The sequence below is a fragment of the Macadamia integrifolia genome, unplaced genomic scaffold (assembly GCF_013358625.1).
Source record: "Macadamia integrifolia cultivar HAES 741 unplaced genomic scaffold, SCU_Mint_v3 scaffold1815, whole genome shotgun sequence".
NCBI lineage: Eukaryota > Viridiplantae > Streptophyta > Magnoliopsida > Proteales > Proteaceae > Macadamia > Macadamia integrifolia.
Genome location: NW_024868366.1, coordinates 50,995 through 61,910, shown reverse-complemented (window position 1 = coordinate 61,910; position 10,916 = coordinate 50,995). Strand labels below are relative to the sequence as shown.

Here is a 10,916-nt window from a genome sequence, read left to right as displayed (position 1 = left end):
GCTTAGGCTGTGGAAGTTGTCGTCAATGGCTGATTTTTGTGGACACTCCCATGAACCTGAATGCACTCACGCAAGTACCCACACGTGACATCCTCTCTGCAATGCCGTGCAAGTCACAAATGGATTCAGATGGAATGAGATAAGCAGTGGAATATAGGGAGATGGGACGATTGCAGGGACACTTGTAGAGTGGGTAGCAGATTGGCTATGTTCTTTGAGGATGTAGTTTGATCCTAATCAAACACCAGTTCCCCAACCACCCTTGTACTTACTGATCTTCACTGAGGGTGTAAAGTCCATCGTTTCCGTGGTGCAATGGGACTCATAAGTCAGTGATAACGCTGCTTGCTCTGGTTTCCAAGTTCCTCCCTCATCGGGGATTGTCAGCCGTAACTCACGGAGACTGTGATTGGGAAAAATGGTGGTATAGGGAAACAAGGGCAATTGTGTCAAAAAAATATAGTAAGTGAGGAGAGGGCACTGTTATAGGGAGTTTTGAAATACTGTTTAAACAAAACATTAGATGGCTAATTTTGTAAAAGAAAAAAAAACCCCAAAAATGGGTAATCATGTAGTTTTTCCATTAAATATTCCCTTTTTTTGAGGAATGAGGTTCAACCCATGTATCTCTTGATCACTTGATCCAAAAACAAATCCATATCAAGGTTCGTAGTCTCAGGATTGGATTGGTTGATTTGCTTGGATCAGATTGGTATCAGTTGAGATCAATCATGATTCTTGACCTATCAAATACTAATCCATTAGTACGACCCATGGATGGAAAGATCATAAAAATCGATTTAAAACAAAAATGGGGTAAATCCATGCGATCAAACCTAATCCATGGTGATTAGGGTTACTATCAGATTGAGATCGGTCAAAATTAATTATATAAATTTACATCTCAAAAGACCAATCTGATAAGAAGAGTTGTTCATAGGTATATGAAGAAAGGGGATTTTTCCATTCGGAATTGATGTAGGACTAACACTCCCACTCTCACGTAGGTGGATCAACACCACCTTACACATGGACATATCTATAAATGGAGACGAGAACCGAACGAAACTAGAAAGATTCCGTTCTGACACCATATAAATATCCATCACAAAAGATTGAGCTAAGATGTTCACAAGTATATTATTTTCCCACTCAGAATCGATGTAGAACTAACAGATTCCAATCCAAGAGCCAATACCTTAAACCATGATCCATATGAATGAAACCCAACAAGATTTTTCTTTCGCTTTCTTTTGTCCAAGAAGAGGCATGGAGAAGGACAACCCTCAACTGAGAGCGGAAAGGGGAAATAATCTCTAAATTTGTGAAGTCTTCTTCTTCTTTTTCTTATTCTGGCTATGAGTAATAAAGAATATTATTAGAAAAGAATGAATTCAAGCATAATAAGGAGAAGATATAAGCCAAAATTATCACGACATGCCCATTAACAAATAAGCAACCTAAAGAAAACCCACAAAAGAACTTTGTGAAATCTGCATCGAGGTCTCACTTGAGCATCCCAGGTGCCCAACTAATATCATCTAAAGAAAACTTGTTAGCACTTCCCAGAGAGTAGACTCCCTCGCAAAGGTAGCATGTTTTATGAGCTTGTCTGCCACTGAATTTACTTCACAAAAGTAGTGAGATATACTCCACATATTACTATCCAAATATTTTTTTTGTAGGAAATCCGAACTATCTTTGACGAAAACACTAATATTGTCTAAATTTACAAACTCATGAAATTCTCTAAAGTTGTCATTTATCTTTGGTATGGTTCATAATATCAGACTTGGATTGGTACGTAGATTCACCCATATCAGATTTTTATTGGTTGAGATTGATCTCTATTAGTGACCGATCTAATACTGATCCATTGTGGTGACCCAAAGGTAAAACGGTAATAAAAAAATAAAATAAAATAGGGGTAAGACCATTTGATCCTGTCCGATGCATGACGATCTAAATTGGTATCAGATTGATATCGATCGAGACCAATCCCAATCAAAGAACCAATATCAATACCGTAAATTATGGTCTGTTGCGCTATTTCAGAGGAAAACTTAGGCACCATTTGATAACAAATCTGAGAATGTGCGAAAAGCATTGACAAATGTGTTTCATTTCTACTGTTTCTTAAAAGATAAATTAAATTATGGGCCAAGAAGGAGGTTTGACGAAACAAGTTAGACCTATTTTTTTGTTTTGTGAAACAATTCAAAGGGGAAAAAAAACTCGGCCAAACCGATTTTGATACAAGTTTATCAAATGCTTTTCAACACCCAAAAAATTGTTTCTCATCACAGAAATGGAAAAAAAAAATGTTTTTGTTTTTTCTCAACACAGAAACATTACCAAACGGACCCTTGGTAGTACACCTTTTTTTTTTTTTTTTTTTTTTTTTGCCTATGGTGTTGAAGAGGAAATTTACCTTGTTACACCCATGCCCAAAACCCCAAGCTAATTTCAACAACTTTGGATATATGTGATGCACCTATGGTGTTAACCATTGGTAGCTTGTGGATTGCCTAACAAAATGCATGGAAAGGCTACAAACTACTGAAGAAGTCACGGAAACTCCTCTACCATTGGTGGGGAATTTACCTGAACCCTAAGTAAGAAGCACCAAGAAAGGGGCCCACACATTGAAAACACCTTGGGAATGCCTTACTCAACATAAGGATCCATTTCCACTCATAAGGGATCAATTCAACCTTCACCGCCTAATGGGTATCAGCCAGTTAACACCGTCCGGTGAAAGTACTAGCCAAAACCGTGTTATTTAGTCATAGGGCCTAAGCCCTCACAACCGTGCACCTCAAACCACCTCATTTGGTTAGTACAACCTACTAGGGGATGGATTAATGTATCGAGACACCCCGAGGTGGGCCTGTTAGTGCCAAATGATTGATTAACTGGATAATGAGTGAAAACTCATTATTTTCCCAAACAGCCCTTAGGCAACTTAAGTGGCTATAAATAAAGACCTTTGCCCATTCATTTCTCCACCTATCAAGTTAAGAGCAAGAAAAAGGAGAAGGAAAAAGAAGAAGGAAGGAAAGGAGAGCAAGGGAGGAGAAAAGGGTCCTACCAAACTTCTCTATCCCTCTCAACACATGCACAAGTCTCCCTCTTTCTTCCCCATTTTCTACTCTCCATTGAAACCCAATGGGGAACCCCAACCGAATTTCACCTCATCACATACCAAGACTACAAATTGGAAGGGGAATTTGATGTTGGAGACTTACCCTAGCAGGATTAATGACTCAATGTGAGTCCATGAACCACCATTTATGAAATTCCCACCTTAAACCCCAAGTTTGGGCAACTAAACCCTAGAAATGGTGAAGCTAGCCCAAAGCTTCTATAACCAACCGTTCTAACCCCACATTAGGTTGGGGAAAAGGAAATTAAACATTTGTATGGTGAGTTAGAGTGATAACACAAGAAATTGATGGTTTTCTCTTAAGCTGAACTTAAATTCCATCAAATTTAGCTTAACCTATGTATGTACATTGGGGAATTTGGTACATTGTGTAACACTATCCTAATTAGTCCACTAATTAGACTAAGCTCAACTAAGTGAGGTGTGTCAGAGTGCCCTACCCATAAACCAACCTCAAAATCACCAAACCTAACTTCTAAACCATTCAAAGCAAGGTAAAATAGAAAACAAAGCTGCAATAGGCAAACATCATAGAATCATACACACATATGTACACTAAAAATGATCCGCGTGGCATGAAGACCAAATATGGGTAGAGAAACAACCAAATTGGATTCACCGGCCAATGGTCATCGACGGATGAACACCAGCCAGTGAAGCCTATAGACATAAAATTGGGTTTTTTCACCCTCTCGATTTTATCAGCCGGTGAGTTCACCGGTTGATGGGCAACATCCGGTGACCATCCACCGATGAGCCATGTTGAAACTGATTTTTGAACCGCTTTGGTTGGATATGTGTCCTAGCGTCCCACTTCCCTATGGATAACTAAATTACTTAAAACTGTATGTACCCTAGAAGTGGAACCAAGAAGTGATAGGACAATGCGGCACGATACCATCGGCTGTCCACCTTCATTCGAGACTCGAGGTGAGTGGGTGATTGCATGTGTTTTATGGAATGTTTATAACATGATGAATATGCGTGTGATCATGTCATTTCACATATTATAAACTTGTTACTTGTGTTGAATGTGATGTGGCATAATGGTTTGAATTATAGTTATTTATGTGTTGTGGGTGACTGGGATGCAGGGTGGTCAAAAGTTGAATTCTCCGACACTACATGCCCAAGGTATATGGTGTGTGTGTGTGTGAGTGTGTTGTGGGTGACTGGGATGCAGGATGACCGAAGGTTGAATTCCGGCACTACATGCCCAGGTAATGTGGTGTGCGTGTGAGTGTGTTGTCGAGATTGGGATGCAGAGTGGCCCAAGGTTAGTTCCGACAATGCATGCCCATGGTGTGTGAGTGTGGGGTACAGGGTGGTTGGAGGTTGATTCCGACACTGTATGCCCACGGGGTGTATGAGTATGACTGTAATGTGATGTGGTATGCTAAAATACATTAGGCTAAAATAACCACCCTAGTGCTACAACCTTGCCAATAGGGGTTTACATATTGACCAATCCTACCGTCCGTTGGTCTGAGGTTGGGGGAATTTTTGGTGACCGAGGCGGTGGGGATTCTGGCGTCGTGACAAACCCTTCACATGATGTTGGATTCGATGATGTGGTATACCCTTCACACGATATTGGATTTGGTAAGGTAGTACTATGGGGGATTATTAATAGGGTTTGCATGTCAGGTAACGATATGGTTATGGAATTAGCACGCTCCTCACTCACAACTACCTTGTATCCTTGGGGACTGATAACGAACATTCGTGAGTGGGGATACCACCTATGTTGTAGTAGCACTAATACCCACTAAAGACTTAGAATCTGTTACTTAAAATTGTTTGCTAATAAACTGGATCATGTTATTGCATTCATCTAACTGCATTTCATATTGTTGTAGTTGGGTATTTATATTTGTCTTTATTTCACTGATTGTTGTGATTGCTTGTGTGTATACCCTCACTGGGCTTCATGGAAGCTCAACCCCATTTTTGAATCATTTTTAGATGATGATCTAGGGAACCATCCTGAGTCTAGGGCCTAGGAGCCGGCTCTCTGCGGAGGTGGTTTTGGGTCAAGGAGCTGGTTACGCATGATGATGGTTGCTTATATGATGACTATGCATTTAAGCACACTGAGGATGAGAGTATCGTCTTCTATTTTGATTATTTTGTGTATATATTTGATGTAACCCTAGGGGCACAACTATAATTATGTTCCGCTGAAAATATTCTTTTGTGTAAATACTATGATTATTATTAGAACTCACCAGTGGTACTACCTTCTAAATGTTGTTATTTATGTGATCGTAGAATCTTTTCATAATTTTATTAAACTTAAAGTATTGCATCATGGATCTTGTATGGATTGTACACACGTGTGTAGTGTCCGTGTCACCAGCCTTCAGGTAAGTGGAGGCGAGGCATATGTTAGGCATGTTCTCATTTATAAATGGTCGGTCGGGTGCCCTTTCTTAATCGGGAAACCAATAATTGTGCTAAACGTGTCTCAGACGAGTTTTAGACAAGCTAATGATGCATTTATCTCTAAATGGGCTATAATCGAACTTTAAACGTGTCGGGTTTAGTAAAAGGGGCTCTAAACGAGCTTTAAATATGTTAGGCTAAGTTGGGTTATTAATCAGTCAGTTCCTATCAGCCTCCCGTCTGCTAAAACCCTTGCACAAGGAACGACGTATTATAATCTGGCTAGGCTAGAGTTCAATGCATTTATTAATCACACCAAGTCGATTAATGTTTTCAAAAGTCGGGCTCAGTCAGGCCTACTAGTCTAGGCCAAGAATTGACACCACAAATGTACATTTCCACTTGTGATGCACTTTGATGGAATTTACATCCTATTTAGAGTGTCAAATGTATATATTTTTTCTAAAGATCCAATTTATAAAAGCAAGTAACACACATATAAAGATAGTAGATTATTTTTAAGCTCTTATCTAGATGATGCAATAAATTTAATTTTTTATTTTTTTAATATGTGATAAAAAAAAATAAAAAAAAGGTATACCCAGTACAAAAGGCTCCTATATGTGCGAGGTCCGAAGGAGGGGGTGAGTATTATGCAGCCTTACCTTGAGATTATATTACTATGTGATATTAATTAAATAGAATAATCTACCATCATCACATGCATGCAAATTTGTTGAATCATCACTTAATTTTATTTTTTTTTTTATATATTTGTGGTTATCATATTATGTTGGTAGGTTGTTTCATTGTAAGTATGAATAAATTGCATTGCATGCCTTTTTCATGCAACTAGTACTTAAAAGAATAAATATGTGTAGGATTTCATAATTATCTACATGGTTTTCAGAGCTCTATACGCCTTCAAAGAATCTAGTCAAAGACAATCTATTTATATATCAGGCTGGAAATGAAAACATAGTGGCAGTAAAATATCTTTTGGGTCAAAATTAAGACTACATTGGAACTGGTCAGAACTGACCATTTCAAAGCAGAATTATAATAATTAGATGAATTATTATTTTCAAATATGTTTGTTATTTTTCCAAATGTCACAGGGTATTTATTCTACCTTAAAGTTAGAAGATGTGTCTATTCTAAGGGTTGGATAGAGAGGACATAATCTAGATTACCCACATATCAATATTTAAAGTCTAATTCAATCAAATACTCCTTTATATATTGACTGCCATACATGTGTATTAGTACTCTAGATAATACTGTGCATTCTCCCAACTTTGGGTGTGAACACATAGTTTAGTATTTACCCTATTGGATTTATTAATAAAATATAAATATTTAACAGTAGAAGTTACCATCAGAGAATATCAAATATTTAGGGGTGGCACTGTGTACCATCGCTAAATCTGAAAAGCATGGTAGCGAACCTCATATCACTAGAATTTATTAGCAATAATGAGTCTAGAATTTATGTTCATAGAATAATCAAATAACCTCACCCTTGCATTCTTTGTTCATATTATTAAGGTAGTGGAATCAATGGGCATTCTGAGAAATTAAATCCAAATTATAAAATTGAGCAAAAGAAAAATGTATCCTACACGAATCATGTGGTAATTATTCTCGCGTCGGCACCTTGTTTTGTAATACGAGGCGATGATTTAGTCACTCCAACCATTGGATATAAGTTACAAGAAATATTTGTTGATGATTCTCAAGTATCTTAAACATTTTCAAACATTAAATTAACATATGGAGAAATCTCTTTAGTTTGAAATTTAATCCACAACTACCTAAATAAGACATGAAAAACATATTCACATGGTTAGGGCAAGAAACTTCCAAAAGGTAAATTCGTTGATATCAATGATTTGAATCTATTGTAGTATGAAACTCTCCATGTGAGATATATATATATATATTTTTTTTTTTCTTATTATATAAACCTTTGAATTTGTCATGTAGGTTTATCCTTTGAATATACGTTTAGGATTCATGGACCAAACTGCCAACTTAAATTACACGTTCCCCCAATCGGGCAGAGTAAGAAATAAGAATTAGACTAAACAAAAGACTTTGACTAGCTAGAATGAGATATGTTCACTCAATACCTGGTCCTGGACAGAGAATATGTGCATTTCTTATTAGAAGTCATTTGGTTAAGGGAAGAAGTGCAATTACTTCTATATAAAAGGACATGCATCCTCTCATCCTTTATAGAAAGAAATCAATTAAAACTTTCTACTTTTGTCCCAATTAAATTAGAGATTTTTGAGTTAGAAAGATGGGCATGGAGCTTCGTGTTCTAATGGTCATGGCTATGGTGGTAGCCCTCACCTCGGTTGCTTCAGCAGCATCTGGAACTGCCACTTACTACACCGCACCTTACGTTCGTAAGTTCACTAAAATCTTATTGTTCACATTAATTCATTGATCTGATCTAAATAATTTATGTTAATTAATTTTTATAGCCTCGGCATGCTATGGCTACCAAGACAATGGGAATATGATTGCTGCAGCGAGTGATGAACTTTGGAACAATGGAGCAGCATGTGGAACATCCTACACTGTGACATGCACAGGGGCTACAAACCAAGGGGTGCAACAACCTTGCTATGGAACAACCGTGAAGATTGTTGATTATTGTCCATCCGGTTGCCAAGGAACCATTGATTTGTCTCAAGAAGCCTTTTCCACCATTGCCGATCTAAATGCGGGCAAAGTCTACATTGACTATAATCTGTAAGCATGCATGTATTCTTCCTAGTTTTGTAGCCATTCAATGATCTTCACCCCCAAATAATACTTACAAGATTATCTTTTAAATTACAGGGTTTGAAGTTGTTGTGGAGAAGATACAATGATCCTTTTGGGCCTGGGTTGTTTCATTAGACTTGTCAGATTCGGAGTTGTTAATCTTTTCTCATTTCTTCCCTAATATATATTTCATTCACCCAAAAAAAAAAAAAATGTATTGAAAATAAGGACTATGTCTAAAGGGCTTATGTTTTATTGACTAAAGGAAGAAATGTAATATTTCAAATTACGTGAAGAAATAAAAATAAAGAAACATTTAGTATGTTCTGATCATATATGTTGCAATGGTATTGCAATTAGTAGTTTTATTAAATAATGGTATGTTGGTATTGTTAAGCCTTTCCTGAGACACCTTTAGAATTTTAGTTATAATTTTGTGTGATGGATGTGAAAAGATACCGAGGGATAGAACCATGGGCTTTTCTAATACAATGTTAGAGGGTTCGATTTAAAATCTTAAGGCATTATAAGGTAGGCAGAACATCTTAAATATATGATGGCACTAAGGACCTTAACAAAATGATTGGAACAATGACTCTATTAGGGGTGCAATAGGACTGAGTTGGGCTGGGTTTCTTAAAACCCTAACCCAACCCTGAGTCCCCTTAAACGGGCCCAAACCCGCCTTGACCTTGTCTCAGGGCCGTAAAACTTCAACCCTGGCCCTACCCTTCAGGGTTCAGCCCAACCCTTACCTGCACTGATTGGCCCTGATTTTTCAGGGTTGACCCAAGATGATCCTGACCCTAATCTTGACTGTCCCTAACCTTGGTTTCCCATCAAGGGTTGGTATACCTTGACCTGACTCTAACCCTGCAAAATATGAAATAACTTAAAAATAAAAAAATATTCATATTAAAGAGGAGATAAAAAATACGAAGTTACAAATTACTTGTCTAGTAAAAAAGGAAAGAGATATATATTTTTTTTTTGGGAAAAAAAAAGTAAAAGAGATCGGTGAGAAGATACACTAGGAATTTTGAGGTGTCAATGACTCAATGTCAAACAACATATAAAATTATGTTAAATTCAGGGTTAACATCATAAGTTACTCAAAGCTAGCTTTGCCACTGATTTTCTCATCCCCTTGATATTCCAATAGAAGGCTAACATAATTTACTTTTTATATTCTGTAATACGATTAGACTTACGCAAAGTTTGTTCCATATTAGCCATCTATTTCCCTTTTTCTGTCTCGCGATTACCCGCACAACCTCTTCCCTTTCCCATAGCATTTTATCCATATGTGCCACCTCAGGATGTGGCACTACGGCATTACCTCCCTACATATGAATGGGGCTAACATTTATAATCACGTTATCCTGTTGTAGCGCAGAGTATAATGAATTTCTCCTGAAATCTCGGTTCGCGCTTCGCCCACCCTTTACAAGAGTTGTCTCAGGATCACTCCAGCCAAGACTTCCGAGCCCCGCACCACGGTCATGACTCTATCTGCCTCTATCGAGTGGGTTGCTTTATCCCCCCATTACTATCGCTGTCTATTTCCTTCTAATTGGACCAAGTCGTCCCCTTCTTGCGATAATTACTCTTCACACCTCTGAACAATGCCATTGATAGAGTGATGCCTCTTACCTTCCACTCCATAACCCAGTTCCTTGGGCGACCCACTTCCAGGCCCATCAGACCCATGGAGCAAGTCATCCTTATTGTTAACGTCAAGCTTATCCAAATTCAAGAGATTATTTCCACTTGGCATATAAGGGATATTCCTCCCATATTGAGAATCAATCATATTTGGCAGGTCACTATGAATTTGATTGTTAGCCATATTAGAATCCCAATCTTGATTAATCTCCTCCCTAATTTGATTCCCAGATAAGGAAGGAAACCTAATAGGCGATTGGGAGAGATCTCTGCCCTGCGATCTCACCAGAGCTCCTTCACCTTACCGTCCACCACCAACGTTCTCAGGGTAAACCGCCCCTGGTATTGATCCCTGTTGCTGTCGTGCTTCATGTTCGTCAGCAGATTTTTTAGTTCTGCACTCATGTACAGTGTGCCCAGATTTTTTGCAAAATCCACAATGCTTCATATCATCCTCATATATAATTCATTGCTTGAACTAGAAGGCCTTGCCTGTGCCTGGTTGCATCCTCACAACTTGAAAATCTTCAAGGCTTTTAGCACAAATCTCGATCTCAACTTGAACACAGGTCACAACCAGGGTCAACATCAAGAGCAAAAATTAAGGTCGGGTTCAGGGCGGGCTGGGCGGACCAAGGGCATCAACCCTTACCCACCCTGACCATGACTCAGGGTAAAAAATTTCAAGGTCAGGGCGGCCAAGGGTGGGTTCGAGCCGTCAGGGCCAAACTTGCACCCCTAGACTCTATAACTCCCAACAAGAGCTGTTATAACCCGCCTAAACGTAGAACCCAGAAAACCAAATGATCATTCGTTTGAGGATACATATGAACCCGCAATAAAATTGTGAGGGACAGAAAAGATGTTTACAAACTCTATACCATATTATATAATGATAGACATCATCTATAAACCTAAGCAT

At 38.2% G+C, this 10,916-nt stretch overlaps 1 protein-coding gene across 1 annotated transcript; it reads left to right on the top strand.

The window, feature by feature from the left end:
• The first annotated feature begins 7,811 nt into the window (after window positions 1-7,811).
• Window positions 7,812-8,542, top strand: LOC122064909 (EG45-like domain containing protein). The gene is made up of 3 exons (XM_042628695.1): window positions 7,812-7,965; window positions 8,044-8,314; window positions 8,405-8,542. The coding sequence occupies exons 1-3, from the start codon at window positions 7,857-7,859 to the stop codon at window positions 8,409-8,411; spliced, it is 387 nt and encodes a 128-aa protein (XP_042484629.1). The 5' UTR covers window positions 7,812-7,856; the 3' UTR covers window positions 8,412-8,542.
• Window positions 8,543-10,916: the final 2,374 nt, after the last annotated feature.